At 40.2% G+C, this 19,047-nt stretch overlaps 1 protein-coding gene across 1 annotated transcript in view; it reads right to left on the bottom strand.

Annotated features, from left to right (window-relative positions):
• The window catches only part of COL9A1 (collagen type IX alpha 1 chain), a 60,686-nt gene extending 42,313 nt beyond the window's left edge, over window positions 1-18,373 (bottom strand). Inside the window, exons 1-10 of the mRNA XM_041410674.1 lie at window positions 18,343-18,373; window positions 17,961-18,034; window positions 16,492-16,569; window positions 16,224-16,356; window positions 9,425-9,821; window positions 4,371-4,448; window positions 3,681-3,701; window positions 2,577-2,651; window positions 1,987-2,022; window positions 1,815-1,877 (exon numbers count right to left, since the gene is read on the bottom strand). Coding sequence (XP_041266608.1) covers window positions 1,815-1,877; window positions 1,987-2,022; window positions 2,577-2,651; window positions 3,681-3,701; window positions 4,371-4,448; window positions 9,425-9,821; window positions 16,224-16,356; window positions 16,492-16,569; window positions 17,961-18,034; window positions 18,343-18,356 — 969 coding nt within the window. The 5' untranslated portion in view covers window positions 18,357-18,373. The remainder of the gene's footprint in view (window positions 1-1,814; window positions 1,878-1,986; window positions 2,023-2,576; window positions 2,652-3,680; window positions 3,702-4,370; window positions 4,449-9,424; window positions 9,822-16,223; window positions 16,357-16,491; window positions 16,570-17,960; window positions 18,035-18,342) is intronic.
• Window positions 18,374-19,047: the final 674 nt, after the last annotated feature.

Genomic DNA, 19,047 nt, shown 5'->3' with positions numbered 1-19,047 from the left:
CATAGAAAAATGAGACCATTAAATGAAATTAGTAACTGCAGGAGCCTTGCAATCCAAATATTTATTTACATGTACAGATACAACTGTATAAGTTTAAAGTGCTAGCTTCTAGTGACAAACATGCCTCTGATATGTATCTTCAAGAATTACTCAGTTAAATCATAATTAAATAAAATCATGTGATCTCATATGATCTTATTTCCTCTTAATGGGAGATTGATGAATTTATTTCATGGCTAAGGTTAAAAACTGTCAGTGTTGTTCATTTCAAATAAAAGTTTCATTAACAACATCAACACAAAACTAAACCCCAGAAAGCTGCCAGGCTGGATTTAAACTTACCCTTTTAACTTATCTATCTGGCTAAAATTAAAACCTAACCATATTACAAACAGGAATTCATTTGGAATTATTCCTTTTCCCGTTGCTTCCAATTTTACAGTCAGCTTATATGGCTTAGAAATTTCCAGATATCCAGAAGAGCTTTTCTTATACATTTATCTATTACTTTTATTTTTTTGGTACACTTCCACTTGTTTTGGTGCACTTCCAGCAATTCAGTGTTCACACAATTGTTCCGACTATTTGATTTTGAAAGCTTACATGATCATTACAAGCAATTAGGGTACAGTACCTTTTTACAGTCTATTAAACCTGACACTGAAATAATTTTTGAAATAAAATGAGAGCTAAAAAGTCAGAACTGCCTCACCAATTAAACACAGAAGATATTATAAATCTAAAATACCAATTAAAGTTTGAATAGATAGTGGAAGTACAGTAAGGTCTCCTTTTTTTTTTCTTCAAGTGAAAAAAAAGGTTCAATGTTTCAAAAGACTGTACTCTAGTATTACATTTTCACTCATCCACTAATATGATGGAATATACAAGTGTGAACAGATACCAAAAGCTGAGCTGAGTTTACTGTGTTCTGTTTCACATTATTGTGTTCCCATTAATTTTGGCAAGGAAAATAAAACCATGCCTTAAGTGAAAATTGTAAGAGGCAGTGACTTTTAAAGATCTGCTTATAGGGTTTTGACGTGTACAAATGGGTTGTGGACCTGTATTTTTTTAGGAAGATGTGAACTGGTATGAGATGTCACTCACAGAGCCCATTTCCTCTTCCAGATATGGAATTTGTACAGTTTAATTAAATTCTAGCTCCATGTCTACTAAATCTCTTCCCAAAAGCAAATTAAATATTAACCTCTAACAGCATTGCAACCTTAAACAGATATTAGGCTTTTTGATTTATACAATTTGCAATACCCTCTAACACACTGGTTTGTGGTATATAATCTTTATTTATGATATTTTAAATTTTTAAAGTTATAAAAGCTTTTGTAAATTAAACATAAGCTTGCCTACCTCCTGGCATAACATCTAAGTACTAATGCAACAATCTTGCTTCATAACAAGAAGTGCTTTTTAACAGTGCTCTCAAAAGAGAGAAATATGAAGTTTCCAAAAAATGTTTGAAGACATTTTTATAGCCACAAATTTATTCAGGAGGTATGACTTAACAGGCCATCAACACTCAATGATGAAACTTCAGTCTTCTCTATTATTTTCCACAGGATGGAAAGATGCATCAGCAGACCTTCCTCATGCCCTTGCTGCTCGGCCCTTTGACCAGAGGTGGCTTCCAGAGGCCACAGCAGGAGCTGTCCCTGAGACCACTGCCCAGTGCCCTCTCCAGGGCCAGGTGGCAGCACTGACAGGCCCTGTGCTTTATTTATTTATTTATTCTTGAAGGAAACAAACAAACAAACAAACAAATACGGAAATTCTAGAAAATCAAGTGTACTCACATCAGCTCCCGGCTCTCCAGGCAGCCCAGGGGATCCTGGTTTGCCTGCATCCCCATCTGGACCCTTCAGGATTTAAATGGACAGTTAAGCATGTTTCACAGAGAGAAGTAGAAACAAAACTCAAAATCTCTTCTCTAGCAGAATCAAATGAAAAGTAGCTGCAATCACTTACCGGTGAACCAGGGGGGCCCTTCGGGCCTCTCTCCCCCTACCAAGATATGAAAAGGAAGGTATGAGTCAGGACTGCAATAACCTTTTATGATCTTTCATGAAAATCACTGATTTACAGATTACCAGAAATAATCCTGAACTGACTCTTATTGTAGAAAATAAATATTAAATCCACATCATTTCTATTACAGAAAAACAGAAGTCATCAGAGAAACTTCTGACAGGAATCAAGGGAACACATGTAGTAACTCCTATCAGGAATAATGCCACAAATCCTTATCATAATTTAGTATGAGTGGGCATCACTATGTAATCCCTTTTGAGATTAGATTTACAAAACCCTTACACCCCATTAATGGCAGATAATCACAGCATATGATGCTGATTACACAAATTGAATAATCCTGAGTTTTCTATGCCAAAGATAATCTGAAAATCTGCTTCCTCCTCTCACTACAGAGCATGAGATCCATCAATTCTTTCGTGTATCTGCAGCCAAATTCAAAGTCCTGAAGATCAAAGGCTGACAGACAACGCAGATACAGCTCAGAGCATTTCCTATTTCCTAGGCAGAGCATGGGAAACACTTACATCAATGCCATCAATACCGGGAACTCCTGGTGGCCCTGGTGGACCTGGGGGGCCTGGTGGACCAGGGGGGCCTCTCTGACAAGGAGTAAAAAAAAAAGAAGCAATTAGAGTCTGGCAAGCCATGGAGCTGTTCTGGGGGGACCAGCACAGTTAGAAGCTATGGGTTAGCCAGGAGATCACAGCTGTGACAAGGACCTGCATCCTCACCCCATGTACATCACAGGCCCTCCATCCTATTTTGACTGTCGTCATGAGAACTGGCAACACTGTCCTCACCAAAGGAATAGGGCAGGTGTTAAACCCCCCTCCCTGGGCCCAGCCACTCTCCTGTGCCCACAATGCTGCCAGGGCCAGGTGGGCTCCACTCCTCACCCAGCAGGATTTGAATGCCCCATGACAATGACAGGGTGGCAGAAATAAGTCTTAGAAATAAATCAGTTTGATCTTTGTGGATCGAACACCGAAATTCACTGCATTAATTACTCTGTCTTTCAACACAAAGGAGACAGTTTTTCTAAGAACTCATACTAGCAACGAAAATTTAAAACACCCCTGCTTCACTGACAGGCTCAGCAGTTTCCTGGTTCCTCGGGATTACACTAACACCACAGAGGCACTTTCTCAAAGCGCCGGGCTCCCGGGGGGAGGCAGCAGGCGCCGCCAGCCTGTGGAAACTCAGGGAAAGGCAGTCCCAGGTCTCCGTGCCTATAATGAGGGGCTCTGTTCTCCTTGGAGCGAGCTCTGCCCGCGGCCCCACAACGGGGCTCTGTGAGCAGGAGGCTGCTCCGGGCCCTGAGCCTGGTCCCTTGGTCTGCTGCTCTGGACACATTTCCTCCGCACACCGGAGTTCCCAGAAATATTCCGTCCAGCGTAGTTGCGTGTGGAGCTCCAGCCCCGCCGGTGTCACCCGCGCTGCGCTGGCCAGGTGGGCGCACAGGCGGCACCACTGCCCCGCGCTCAGCTCGCCTCTGCTGTATCGCCCGCAGCTGCCGGGGGGACACGGGACAAACACCCTCCGGGGGACAGCGCCAGGCACGGCAGAGCAGCCTTCGGTCCCTCCCTCTGCACCGACACACCGAGCTCCGTTCGCTCCCTCGCACTTACCTCGATTCCCGTCTGGGTTACCTGCGAGGGAGAAAAAATAAAAAAACAACAAAGCAGAACCAAAGTCAGAACAAACTTACTTGAGCCACGCCGAGGCAAAGCGCCTGCAGGAGCAGCCCCAGGGACAGGAGGCACCAAGCCATGGATGGAGGGAGCAGCCGGCGGCTGCCGGGGAGGGCGGAAGGTGAGCGCGGCCGGAGCCCCTCCCGGCTGCGGCCCAGCCCTGGGCAGGGTCGCGGGGATTGGAGGAGGGCTGGCGGCCGGGCAGGCGAGGACGCAGCCCCAGCGGCGCCTTAACCCTTTGCCCTGCTGCTGCCGGGTCGGACACCGACCCCGCCGCGCCCGCGGCCTCCCCCGCCAGGCTCCCGGCGCGGCGGCGGTGCCGGGGGCCGCAGCCACGGCCCCTCCGCGGCGGGCACAGCGCCCGCAGGGCAGCCGCCAGCCGAGAGGCAGGCAGCAAGCCACGCAAGGGTTAAAAGGCTGCTCTGGGGGGTTGGGTTTCTAAAAGAACCGAATACCGGGCAGGTATGGTAAAAAAGAGCATCTGTGGCCAGGAGCGGGGAGAGATAATGAAACTCCCGTGGGCTGCAGCGGCCGGCAAGGCAGGACAGGACAGGACAGGACAGGACGAGTCAAGTCAAGTCAAGTCAAGTCAAGTCAAGTCAAGTCAAGTCAAGTCTCGTCTCTCACCCGAGCTGGCAGCTCGCCACAGCCTTCGCGCTGGGGTCGCAGGGGGTCGCAGTGGATCACCATCCACTGGATCTCGAACTGGCAAAGGAGAAAAGATCATGTTAATTCGGGTCAGGGATCACGCTGGTCGAGCCTCTAAGAGGTGGAATACTGGCACACTAGGCAGAGGATTAAACGCTAGGTATTTAATGTCAATAGCTACAGGTGGAGCAGGACTTTCCCCTGCATTCCCCTACTCCTAACTGTGGAGGTCTTTTAAAAAGGGGGCATAAACTGGCCTAGGTGCTGCCACTCCTGAAATCCTCTTTATCACATCTCTACTGTTCTGTTTGTTTGCAGTCATCACAGTTTCCAGAGTGCAGAGAGCACAACAGAAGGAGTACCCTTGTTTCTTTTACCTGTTAACTGACACCACCATCTGTGAGCCAATTCTTTCCCTCCTTTATGCACTTCTCATTTTCAAACCATCATAATAATAGCCAGTTGAGTGCCATAATATACATATAAAAGAATGAATGCTAATTTAATACTACAAGGCAGCCATACAATAGCAACAGCCCAAACAGGAATAAGTTGTCAACAATATCCTCACACTAAATCCAAAACACAGCTCTGTACCAGCTACGAAAAGAAGAAAGCTAACTTTGGGTGCCGTGAGGCTATATAAAACAAAAGCTGATAGGAAACCTCTCTAACTTTTTTAAAAGTTAAAAATAAAACTCTTCTGGTGGCAAGGTAGTAAAAGATGTGACTGGCTTCCCATTGATTTAGGAGAGGTGAGAGAAGGGCAAATATATTCTAGCCTTGCTGTCAAGGTATCTTTTCCCTTGCCAGTATTTCACAATGATCTTGTTGATTAAGTTAAGATGATTTAAAGGATGCCATTATTTTGAAGACATCTCATGTAGGTATTCTACTGATATCAATATACAGGGTTATTAAGGATAAAGTACAGTCATAAAGTTTTCAGAAATGAACCTCAGATAATTCAGGGATAATCATAAAGCAAAGATATTAAAATGTAACCTTTTAAACCCAAAGGTGGTTTTGTCTGAGGTAGAGTTTATTTTCTTCAAAGCAGCTGGTAGGGAGCTGTGTTTTGGATTTGTATTGGGAGCAGGGTTGATAGCACAGGGATGATTTTGTTATTGCTGAACAGTGCTTGGATGGAGTCAAGGCCTTTTCTGCCCCTGACCCCAACCCATCAGCAAAGAGGCTGGGGGTGCACAAGGGCTTGGGAGGGGACACAGCCAGGATAGCTGATCCCACTGACTAAAGGGATATCCCAGACCATACGATGTCAGGCTCAGAATATAAAGCTGGGAGAAGAAGGAAAGGGCAGGGGGAGTTTGAAGTGATGCTCTTTGTCTTCCCAAGTCACTGTTACATGTGATGGAGCCCTGCTTTCCCAGAGATGGCTGATGATGAACACCTGCCTACCATTGGAAAGTGGTGAATTAATTCCTTGTTTTGCTTTGCCTGTGTTCATGGCTTGAGCTTTACCTATTAAAGTGGTATTTATCTCAATCCACAAGTTTCCTTACTTTTACTTACAATTCTCATCCCACCATGGAGTAGAGTAGGCAAGTGGCCATGTGGGGCTTAGTTGCTATCTGGAGTTAAACTACAAAGAATGTTTAAGACTCATAGGTCTGTATTCCTGACACGCATTTGGCAGGATTCCTACAGGATTTCTGTTTCATCTTTATTTCTTAGTCAGCACAGATATAATTAACTGTGTCTGACTGCTCACTGTTTTGTCATCTTCAGGTCTACAGAAATTCCTGCAAATGCCCACCATTTTGGCACATGTCAATGTCAACCACATAATCCAGTTGTTTTATTAGTGTTTTAGTTAAGAGAGGTGAAGGTTAGGTAAAATGCAAATGAGACCTAAATATGTAGGGTAGTATTTTCAGTATAAAATCAGTCACAGGGATGCATTTAGCAGTACCATAGGGGCTATTTCTGGCTTGGTGATGATCCAGGGGAAGTCACCCCTCCTGGGGAAGTACAACTCAGCTAAGCAATTTTTCATGTGGAGATTTTCTACAATACTTTTTCAAGGACATCTGTGTTTCTTCTAAGAGAGGTCTGCTGTCAACTGTTTGTACATTTGTTAAGTGACCAAGAATAAACTACATATATTTGAAAGCGTCTCATTCCAGAGCTGTTTTAAACATGATTTATCCATTTTTCAACATCTCTGAAACAGGTTTTTAGAGCTTCTTTCTCCTTGCACCTTTTTTTAAAAACCTTTGAACATTACAGCTAATTCCGGTGTTATTTGGCTTCCCATAGCTGGGGTTCAGCCTTCTGAATGTGAGATTTCACAGGGTGAAAAAAAACCAAGATGTGACTTTTTACAGTACACAGGCACAATCTGTTCTATGGTGTAAATTAATCCCTGTTAAACAAATATTGACAAGCAGCTTCCTCTTAGACGTTACAAGCCATGTAGCTTCCCTGAGCTAGTTAGCAGCATGAAATGTCAATTAAATAATGACCAAGAGTCACTGCTAGCAAAGTTTTTAGTATCTATTATGGTAATGAAAAAATGGTAATGAAAAAACATGGTAATGCCTCTGAAATCACAGCAATTAAGGCAATTATATAATCTTACTGCTTCTAATTTGAGCAGTAAGAAATAAATTCCCTTACCTTTCTATCACAGACATGTAATTTAGAAATTAAATTCCTTTTCAGTTTTGAAATTATCCTAAATCTGGTATTGCTTAGAGTTTATAGTGGATTATATTAATTACTTTTAGAGAAAAATGTAAAACTTTTAGATATTTTACCTTAAAAAAAAAAAAAAAAAAAAAGATAAAATGAAGCTGTGAATCTGTGTAAAATTTTGTTCTCCATAAAGCATTCCAGAAGTCCTGGAATAAATCTTTGTAAAGGCTGAAAGGCAAGATTCAGTTTCTAATGCAACTGTATCTATTATTCTCCTAGGCACTCATAGTAATAACAAACAATAAAGAATCCCTTTAAAAATTATATGTGTTACAGTGCACCTCTGAGAAGTTGACCTATTCTGCAAGATAAATAGGGCCCTCACCAGAATGCTGCAAAAAAGAATAGGAAACACATAATTTATGTCCTTTTAAAATTTTACCACTGGAAGTAATATACTTTAACAATGCCTGGGAGTAAATTAAAAGCTGTGCCTAGGGCATATTAAACAACCAAGACTGTTGAGATATTTAAACTTACAGTCAAGCAAGTTAAAGACTAGAATAGTCCCAAACATAGATTTATTTAGTCAAGTTAAAGAGAAATAAAGCACACAGGCTAAAACAGAAATTTCTGCAATATAAATAGTCATTTAAAAATTACTAGTCCATCTGACTATGTAACTCCTTTATGATCATTTCAGAGGATATGAGGTTCCTAAATCTACATTATTGTAATATCAGGTTGAACCACTACCATTGCCTTTTTGGGCTTTCCAGCACAGGCCATGCAATTCAATCGAGTAAGTCCTAAGTCAGTTCTGTCTAAAATAAAGTGTAATTTTAGACAACCAAGCTCAGTTTAAGAATATGGTGTCATGCTTACTTTCTGTCTTCCCTGATGATTTGTTCTAGTGCTTCATTACTCTTTTTGTCAAGATGTATACATCATACTCTTATTTCAAAGCATAACTCTTGCAAAGATTTTACTTTATTTCATAAAATACACTTCATATGGCCAAATCTTCCCAGAAACATGCCAAAGTTATAAATAAATATTTTGCATTATAAATGGTGAATTATAAAAATTATTTATTTCCATTTTGTTCTTTCATCCCTAAAGGAGGTTGTCCTATAATTACCATAGCTTCACACTGGTTCCTAAAGATGTATAGTCTTAAACACAGGCAAGGTAAAACTTAATGCCACTCAGTTTTCCCCACCAAAAGCCTGAAGAGCACTGGGTGATTAATGCTGCTCATGTGTATATCTTGCTGAAAAGAAAAAGTCTCTGCAAAACACAGGCTGGAGAGGAAAGAGGATAAGATTCCAGTAAGATTTCTCTTTTGCTTTTCCTTGCTTCTTTAATCCTGGCCAAAGGTCAGAGTACCAACAGAAGGCCAAGGTGACCTTGATACCACATCTCTCTCCTCATTTGTCAGCTGCCATTTGGAATCACTACTTCAAGAGGGAAAGGAACCCTCCTCATTTTAAAGGGATGACTCTGTGTCTAACTTGAGGGCACAGTTTGCTCTAGCACCGTATACCAGGTGCTGTAAAACAATTGCACTAATATCAATAGATTTCTCTGCATTTAATCTACCTTTCCAAAGAAGAAAGCAATATTGGCATAGAATTTTTTCATGCTACTAACATGCATAGAATATATGTAATGTGTAATGTTTTCATCATCCCACCTATCCGTTCATCCATCAGTATTGGTTAGAGCAGTTAGCAAAGCTAAGATACACATGCTAATTTGTAATATGCTAATTGCCACATTATCAGCTCCAGCTGATTATTTTTTATGATATTTTCAAAGACTAACTCTTGTTTTCAACAGAATTAGTATAACTTTTCAGTTGTTGAAATTTCCTCATCCACATCTATAACAGTATGTTAGATAGATCCCTTCAGACACATGGGGCAGCCTTCTGCTGGCATTCTCATGTAAAACTGATTTCAATCCAGTGCATTACAGCAACTAAACATACAGAGGTGATGAAACATGAGATGTTTCCTTTGTTGCAGTGTTTTCCCTTTCAGATTTACACAACACTGGTTAACCTGTGTCCATGGTTTTTTGCAGTGTGAGATATAGTTTAAAATAATGTCTCACTTCACTTTTTTACTTCAAAATTGTAACAATACAGAGATGTCTAGGAATTTTCATTATTGAAATTTAGACATAACCTGGGTCATCTCTTAACTTACAAGGTTTAAATGCAAAATTTAAAAAAAAAAAAACAGCTGGTACTTACCTGCCAAGGAGTTCTTTTCTGCTTTCAGAAATAATTTAAACATGCGTTCCAGAAAAAAACCCAACATATTTAATGTAAAACACTTTTTGAAGAAATAAAATATTTTGAAACTTACCGGAACTGAAATTTGAGGATTATTTTTAAGTTTTCCAAGAACAGCAAAGCCATCAGTGTTGATTTTCCCTTTTGGTTTTATGTTTAAGGATTCTATTTTAATACAGTCTATAAAAAGTGTGACACTGTTTGCTTCCACAATTATCATAAGCTTGTGCCATTGGGAGTCAAACAAGAAAGGCAAATGTAAAAATGATGCTGTTTGGTGTCTTCCATCTGCTCCTTTATAAGAAAACTCAACACTTTTCATTTGACCATTGAGATGCACTCCAACTTGTTCTTTTCCCGAAGAATCCTGAATCTGCCAAATAGTCCAGTATTTCTGAAGTGTGGCCCCAGTCATCCGAAAAGTGGTTAGAAAGGAATATTCATCAGGCAAGCCGTTGGAATATATGGCACTGTGTAGGATTAAAATACAGTACATTTGTTCTGTATTTGCTCTGAAAAGCTCCACATATCACCAGAGAGTAATGAGAAACCATTACTCAGTGGAACCATATCTCAATCATTCTTGTGTCAGTGCACTTCTGCATGCTGAGCCCCAGAACAAGGTGTTACTAATGGCAAAAGATCTGGTTCAGAAGCGTGGGTTCTTCCAATGTTTTACATTTTTTATGATAACCCTTTCTGAGAATAATGGATGGAGCAACAACTAGCTCCTCTTCAGACATAGAAAGTATATTCTACAATTATCCTGTTTCCCACTATTAGACTTACAAAGTCAGTCAATATTTTATGACTTTACAATGACCAGGGAGAAAGTGCAGATCTGGTTTGATTTTGAAGGCATAAGAATATCTTTTGCAAACGCATTTACTTGTTCAGCCTGCCAATACCTTTTTGTTAAGGTATAAGCTATCACTTCAGCAGAAATCATTGACAAGTACATGGTGAGAACCCACACTCAAAATGTATTACATCCTGTGATATTCAACCACAAGGCTACAAGCAGTAGGGAACAGATTTGCCACATATAAAATATTTCATATTTTAGCAACTCCTATAAGGTGAGCTTTGGAAACACAGGTAGCACTGGCTGTGTCAGTGTGCAAAACAGTAATTTTTTATTTCAAATGTACCACTGAATCCAGTGCAATATTTAAGAAATAGGCCTTTCCATATTTATTCCATGGATCATAAAACTCTAGTGTCATATCCAGTCAACATCAATACATTATTTGCCATCTACCCACATTTAAGAATAAGTTTAAATAAACTTCTCAAGCATGAAGGTATGCAGAGCTATTTTGTCCCAGCTTTCATTAGGATAATGTCTCAAACAAGTAGACATCTTGAACAAAGGTGATTTTTGAGAGGCAGATCAATCCTATCTCAGCAACTATTTATATAGCATTAGTGTATCTCAGGATCTAGGCTATGGCGGGGGCGGGGGGGAAGCAGAAAAACGGCCAGCTCTTATTCTGTATGCTTGATTTAGAAAGAGTGCTTCCAGAAGCAATCTCCCTAGTTTGTAGTGTTCCAAGATGTAGTGCAGCTGTGCTCCAGCAGGCAGCGGCACAGCCTCAGCAGATTTCAGTGAGGACACACAAAGCCTGGCAGCAGCAGCTTCGGCTTACAAATAAAGTACCCGCACTGCTGGTGTTTCTCCCTTTCCCCAGGAGCCTTTGCACACACCTGAGATCTGGGGTATAAGGCAGGGGAATATTTAGCTGGAAAGTTTATCTCATTATATAACGTGTGGAGATATACAAAGCTGGAAGAGGGGGCTCCTTGCCAGTATCTTGAATCTGTCTGTGCTTTGCTCTGAATTGTGTCTCTTGACTGAGGATGAAGTCCTGCCCCATCTGGTTTTGTTTAGTAGGATTTTATCTAACTCGTTGTGTTCTGTCATCATTTATTTTCAGTTTTTATCTTGCCCTCTCAGATGCAAATGTCACCTTGTGTATATTGTAGCTTGCCTTCGGTTCCGAGCACTTTGCAGTGTTTACTATACTCCACCCTCCTTGTGTTAGGTTTTCGGCCTACACAATAAGCATATGTATTCTTTTCTGCTCCAGGAAGATAATTCTTCTCCCTATTCGGACATACCTTCACACTTATGGAGCTTCTGATCCAGTTCAGCACATCCTTTATGGCTCTTTGTGTAAGAGAGCTTTCCTCTATAATGTCTCTTTAAAAAAGTATTCCAATCTCCTCTACAGCTAAAACTTGAGCTCAGCTGGGTCATTTATCTCTTCAGTTGCTGAATCTCATTTGTTCTTGTAGAAGAGCTGGTTTTTCTACTACCACACTGAAGGTGGTATTGTTAGGTAATCTTTAAATAGCCGCCTTGTGACATTCAGCTGTCTCTGTTAAGTTCCTCGACTCCAGAGTATCTGAAACACTGAGCCTAAAAGAGGCAGTACTAATCCCAGATCCTCTGTGTAGAGGTTTTCAGCATTTCTCTGCACTGCTAAGTTTTGTTGTCATGGCAATGCTCGTTAAACTATCACACACATTCTCATCTGACCTCAGTTGACACAACTATACTGCCAAAAAACAAAACAACTAAAGAAACAAAAAACCCTAGTATGTGAATATATTTTTTTGTTAGAAGATTACTTATATCAGATTGGAAATTTAATTCTTTGCACCATATTTATCTATAAACTTAGTATTTTTCAAGACATTACATGGGTTCTCCTTTTTTCAGGCATTAAAATAGGAAAGAAATATGTTCACTTTTTCAGAAGACATGTAAAGAAGAGAAATAATGTAAGATCTTCTGACATTGGTAAGAGAAAATCAGATTATAAGAAACATATATTAAACACTAAAGATAAAAATTCAGTGCACAAACATGGAAAAGTATTCCCACTTTTAAAAAATACTAATAACCAGTCAGAAGAACTGCTGCCTTTAGACTAAAGACTCAGTATCAGTAACATGACTGAACACAATGAAGCATGACCCATCACCAGAAAGGCACTCTGCAGGGGACTGTTACTGTGTAAGATTTATACCTATAATTCTGCAAGCAAAGCAGAGACATATGCTCATCTCAGCTACTCCAACAGTAATGATCCTTTAGTGGTTTCATTGTATTTCAGAACACATTTCTTTCTGAAGCCTGTAATCCTTATATAGGCAAAACCCTTCCAAAGTCAGCAAATTAAAATGCTAAATGTTTTGAAACCATGGCAAATTTAGCATGATATTTAAATAAACAATTGTAGAGAAGATATTCCTCCATCTTACTGCCAAGAGTGCATGGATGCTGTAAGAGCATCAAGAGCTGAAGAGTGATGGATGCTGTAGCTTTATTGAACAGCTGATAGCTGTACAAGCACTCAAATTCTTTCTGGAAATTATTTTTAACATATGTGTTTCCAATTCCACTGATTTATGGAAGAGAACCAATAAATTTAAAATTTAGATTCAGGTAAATGAGCAAAGAAAGAATTTATATGGAAACATATTTAAAGGACAAAATCCAGATTTATTCCTAACTTATTTCCTATCCACTTAAAATTGTTCAGGATATGAGCCATCAGACCTTTTAATTTAATTTAGTTTTTTCCTTCAGTTTGTAAGAAAGCATTCCAGTCCGCTTTCCTTGTATTCTCGTACTATTATTAACTGCTTCAGTTGTTTTAGGAATACAAGGTTAGGTTAAATTTTCTTTATCAGAATATATTCGAATATTTGCCTAAATTTTAAGAGTATTGGAAGGTGGAAAGTTTGAAACATTTGTATTTCATCTAGGGGGACTCCTGAAACACTACTATTTATTTTAATCTTTTTCATAAATGCCTAAGTCTTTCACTAATCTTGTATTTTGAATACTTACCTGGAAGATTTCTTTGAGATTTAAAAGCTAAGTTCTACTCAGGCTTTAATGCAACAAAGGTAAGACATCCGACTATGGTGAGGAAAGCCCTGACCCATCCCCCTGACCCCAGGACTCACCAAGAGCAGAAGACTATGTTAGAAGCTCAACTATATACCTATTTAAGTTCTACAGAGTAACTATTTATTTTATTAAATTTGGGGTTTTTTAGTTAATTTCTTAGGTGAACTCCATTGCTCACTGACTTAACTTAGTCCTTGCTAAATAAAGATTTTAGAAACGTTAGCACAACCCACTGGAGGTGGCTGTGGAAATTGCTGTGGCCATTCTCATGATGATGCAGTACCATGTGCCCAGGGTTGAGGGTTCTTTTGATCAGTTTGGAGACACTCGTGTCTGCCTCTCCTGGAGCTGCCTAGAATCACAGCCGACCTGGCACACACTGCCTGGCAGCAGCTGAACAAGCAATAACAATAAAGTTTAGCTCAGCACTTTTGAAAGCATCTGTCCTAAGTCATTAGCCAGAAGACATTTGTTAGGACTCATTACCCTCAGCTGATCTTTATTAGTCAAAAACTCCCACTACTGAGCTAATTAATTCTCTTATGACCTAATTAGCTTCCTAGCTGCATTTTATCTTTTCTATTTCAGCATCATCATCAATATCTGGGTGAGATAGCTTACTCACAATGTGAAAGGAAAAGCACCTGGAGAGCTTTGGTGGCTGAATGTAGAAAAGCCAGACCTTCAAGCACATGCACTTGAGGAGTGCTGCTCCACAGAAAAGCAATATTCCCAAAGGGGAAAAAAAGCCAGAAAATTGGTGTCAGGAACATATTTCTTTGTGCCAATATATATATTTTTTAAGATTTTCTTTAAAAATAAACACAATTATTATCCAAATAAACAGGATTCCTTTTGTACTTACTAATTGGTGGAAACCTAGAACATGTGCATAGATTAAATTGAAAAATGAAGTGTTCACCATGTCCAGTGAAAACACTGACATGCCGGTTCCACACAAAGTTATTCCACCATTATTACACCATGCCATTACATGGAGAACATTGTATTGATCCTTCAGCAGACTTTACCCTAGAAGAAGCGCTGGTCAATGGGAATTTATTTGGATGATGGGCGAAGCTAAGTTTTGAGTTGTGTGCAATCACTTCTGTTTATTTTGGGATATAATTCTGGGCAGGCACGCAAAGCAGCAAAAAGACCAAGCTACAACTCAGTAGCATTTTAAGGAAGCTCTGTGACTTTTTCAAGGCATAAGCTATTGCTACATCAGAGACTGAATGCTGAGTCATACCAATCCAACTGAGCTCTCATTCCCATACCATGCAGCCACTCTAAAATGGGCTCTTCTGCCCTAGTATAAACATCACATATTAGCCTAAGCAAGTATTTCCCTGTTGCCAACGTGTTTGATGAGGGTCCCTCCCCAGTGTTCCCATGGCACTTGGGCTATATCAGCCACCCAGCTTGGGAAAGCCATTTTCCCCAAACTCACTCTATTTTCTCCTCCCCACCTCTGGATGCAGCAGGGGCTCCCAGGCCCAGGTGATCCTTGTGTGAGCCCGGCCCTCGGCGGGCGCCGCTTCAGCACCGCGAGCAGGGACAGCTCCGGGAGCCGGGGCGGGCCGGGTCTCCCTTCCCTTCCCTTCCCTTCCCTTCCCTTCCCTTCCCTGCCTTTTCCTCCTCTCCTCTTCCCTCCCAGTGAGAGGGCCACCATGTAAAATCACACTGGAGTAGAGCAGAGAGCTCGGCCCTGGGACAGAGGAGCAGCACATTGAGGCACTGGAGCATGGTCAGGGCTCAAAACTTAAATCCATTTCCTGGGCCAACGACCCCAATGGCAGGAGTCAGCTCAGATGCTGGAGTAAGGCAGTGGACTTTGGCTTATTCAGGGGTAACTTGTGTATATCAAGCATATATTTCAATAGAACCATCCATAGCAATAAGTCTAAACTCTCTTAAAAGTGAAAATATTGCTGCTTTTATCTGAGAATCTCCAATTTTTAGTGAAGTGATGAACCCTTTTGCTGTCTGTATTTGGATTCACATTCATGCACTAGCAGTCCTGATTTGTGTCTGGGACTGAAAGTAGCTATGCTCCCAATGTAACCAAACACTTAAACTCTAAAGTAGCTTAATCTGGTGGCTATGAAGGTAGGAGCCAGGGAGGATTGCAGCAAGAAAAGTTGTTAGTGATAGGTGGAGTAAGACAGAAACGCTTCACAATCCAATTATTCCTAGCTGAAACAGTAGTCCAGTTAATGGTCTTGTGGCTTAATTGCTAAATTGAGGCATTCTTAATTACATAAGGTGCTGGAACAGAATCCAGTCTTGCCTAAATTTGGCAAAGACATCTCTACCCTGCTGCACTGTCTCTATTCCTTCACCAGCAGCAAGTCTGGCCTGTAAAGAACAATTAGATCCCTAAATCCTGACTTCTATCACAAATTCACTGTAACATGATAAATAATCATTTTCAACTTTTATAGACTAAGTGAGCATAAATCAGTCAGGAACATTCATGTCCCTGTTACCTAAAACAAACACACAATGAAAAACGCCCTTACCTCAGAATGAGTGAGTTCTTGTCCTACCTCATCTCTGCAATACTCACATGCTCAGAAAGATCTCTTCATGTCAATATTTTAAGAAAACTTTTTTCCCTCTCCTCCTGTTACATTTTCTTTGCCTCCCTATTTCAAATCATCAGCAACTTCTGACATGGCTTTCTAGGGGTGAATCCCTTAGCATCAGCAAATATTGAGGCACTCTGAGCAATAGCAGTGGTTAGAGGAAAGTGGAAGTCCCTGAAATTGCTGCTACAGAATCAGTCTGACCTGGTGGTGGAAAAAAAAAAAAAAAAGGTTCAATTCCTCTTTCCCTTTCTGAAAACTTTTTAAATTAGGTGATCTAGCTGGTGGGAGAACTACCACTTAAAAATAAGATGGCAAAATATCTACATTTTAAAGCCAAACAAGGAAGGCATTACCTGGTTGGTATCCTGAAGTCTACATTGGGTCCCAATTTATAAGCTACTTGTAGAGAAGTGGATCCCACTACTCTCTCGATAATTCCTTGGGAAGCAGCTTTTTCTATTTGAAACTGAGAAATCAGGTCAAAACCTGCAAGAAAAAAAATATACATATCCATAATGTAACTTTCATTTAATTTGAGAATTGTGCTGTCATAGAGCTGAATATAACCTGATATTTTTTTGAACAGCAGCTTTTTCCTGAAAAAGTCAGGGTGCTACTTGCCTGGTAGGTCATCTTGGCCAATCCTGATTGTTGGGCAGATATCAATTCTGTGACTGGCACCCAGAATAGCTGGTAGTCCTGCAAAAAAAAAGGTGAATTTACTAACCATGTGCCTTCACATTGTCACAGATCACCTTATAAAATCAATGGAAGCAACTGTAAGATTATTATTAATTAAACAGGGCTATAAATAATAATAATTAGAGGTACATAATAATTTAAACTGTACTCAGTAAAGTATGAGGTATAAGAAAATAATAATCTTTTTCTAGAGAGCTTCAAATTAAAAACAGTAACTTGATGTGCTATTTGATTTTTTTCAAGCCTTTAAAGAGAGTGTTATAATAATTCTTCTCTTGCAGAGTTGTTGAGAAATAGCAATAGTTTAAGAAGGACTCCTGTGTAAGGAGGTTTTGGGTTGTAACTTTTTGTGGTTAAAGCAAACTTAAAAAAAAAAAAAAAAAAAAGACCAGTTACCTAAATCAACAGTCTCTCTACTCCCAAGGAAACTTAAACAAACCTCATGCCAATTAAAAAGTTGTTGTGAATCAGCTGGCATCTTTTCCATCCTCTCTGGTATTCCAAGCTTTCCCACTTTCCTCTGTGCCAGATTTGATCAGAAAATGAACATTCATGAAATGTAAGTTGGTGGCAAGAAGATCTTACAGACCTTTTTTGTTTACCAAAATGAAAATGTAGAAGAAATCTGTTTGACAAAACTAAATCTAAAAATCCAATTTTTCAGAATATTATTTGTCAAAAAACTTTGTCATGGCCATAAGACCTATAAGATATCCAGAATGAAGGAAGGAGGAAGAAAAAATAAGCATTTATTTGAAGAGTTTAAGAGCCCTGTACAAGTCTAGTACCAAGTCAATCTGGAAAATGTTAGCAGAGTGTGGGTAGGGAAGAATGAAGAGTGGAAGTTGGAAGGAGAAGCATTTCTAACCTACAGAGAGCCTCTTGTGTGCTGCAAAGGCTCAACCCTAAATGTGGGTTTCCTTCTGACAACATAAGCTTAAAGGGAACATTCAGGTTGACACACTACACCTTAGAAAAGACCTCATTCTCTATTCTTTGATGGGACACATGGCTGACATCCAGCCATTTACATTTTATGCCCAGCAAATAAAGTAGAACCAGTTTATTGCCCATGCAGCAGCAGAAGATCTAACTAAAAACACTGAAAGACAGGGAAGGTTTGTGTCCTGTATTTACCATCTATATCCACATTTTAATCCTTACCTTAAAAATACATCTAATAGCAAATTTAAAGCAACGTACACAGCTCTTGCTTTTTTCCTGTTTTTCATGCATATCCTTCTATCCATACATAAATGCACATGGACAGCACTCACTTTTTGTGAAGGCTGGTTACAGAGGATTTTAGTTTTGAATAAACACAGAATAATTTTTTTGGCATTCAAAATTACACAAAGATAAAATGTAGATAAAATCTGTCTCCTTACTTGATTGGTGCTGGATGGTGGCTGAGATGAAAGACCACAGAAAACTACACAGGTAAAAGAAAGCTGTAATTTTCCTGTAAACAGAAAGAAAGCTCCAGTATGAATCTATAGTTTCTGACAGGTTCTGTTATTAAATTTCTCCTCCAAGCCATGCATATTAAACATATAAAATACCACCTAAGGATCTGCTAACAGATTTGACAAGACAATTTATTTGGCAAGATCATGTCTTTACATGACAACGTTTTATTTTTGCCTTATAATAAAATATGTCAATAAAGCTCTTTCTATTGTAGTCCACTCATATAATGCTGGCAAGGACAGCTTTCATGGTTCTAATCTCTTATTTACAGATGTCTCTAAATCCCACTTGTTCTCTTACCAGTGGCTTTTCATCTTCACTGCAGGATTTCTTCACTTCTCTCATGTGAATGTGCAGGGTATATCGTCACACTCTCTGCTTCCCTCTCATTAGTCTGCAACAGGAGTGCAGCAGTGGGTGCAGACAGCAGCTCCTGCCCCACCAGGACCCTGCAGAGAGGGAGGTGCAGGCTGCTGGGCTGGTTTTAATCTTTCCAAGGGAAGGAGGTGGAGGCTGGACAGACATGTGTGTCCTGGTGGGCTCTGAGGGCGGACCTCTGGAGCCAGCTGAATATAAAGAAGCCAAGAGAGCAGATTAAAGTCTGCTTTTTTCACCAGCACGAGGGCAGGGAGATTCAGAAAATGTGAGTTCAGCAAAGCCAGTCTCTGAATGGTGGGATCTGCTGTGCAGCCAGGCAGGGGAATGAATTAGATGTACCAGGAGGTGTGAGGAAGCTGGTGGCCCTGATATGGTGTTAAGACTAAAAGCTCTGAGAAGAAGCAAATCCCTGCCCTATAAAGAAGATATTTCCATTTCTCACTGATTTACTCATCAGGTGACCTCAGGCGAAGCCTGTCTGCTGAGGTCCCAGTTGGTTTTTCTGAATAAAACAGGTTATGTAAAAGAGTTTTCCTTGCTTAGATCTTAACCTCCAAGGCATACACATAAGCATTATTAACCAGACTCTTGTTCTGTTGCCATTGATAAAGCACTCCCTTTCCAAAG

The sequence above is a fragment of the Onychostruthus taczanowskii genome, unplaced genomic scaffold (genome assembly GCF_017590055.1).
Source record: "Onychostruthus taczanowskii isolate IOZ18803 unplaced genomic scaffold, ASM1759005v1 scaffold33, whole genome shotgun sequence".
NCBI lineage: Eukaryota > Metazoa > Chordata > Aves > Passeriformes > Passeridae > Onychostruthus > Onychostruthus taczanowskii.
Note: the sequence above shows the minus strand (reverse complement) of the source record. Positions and strands in the feature narration are given on the sequence as shown.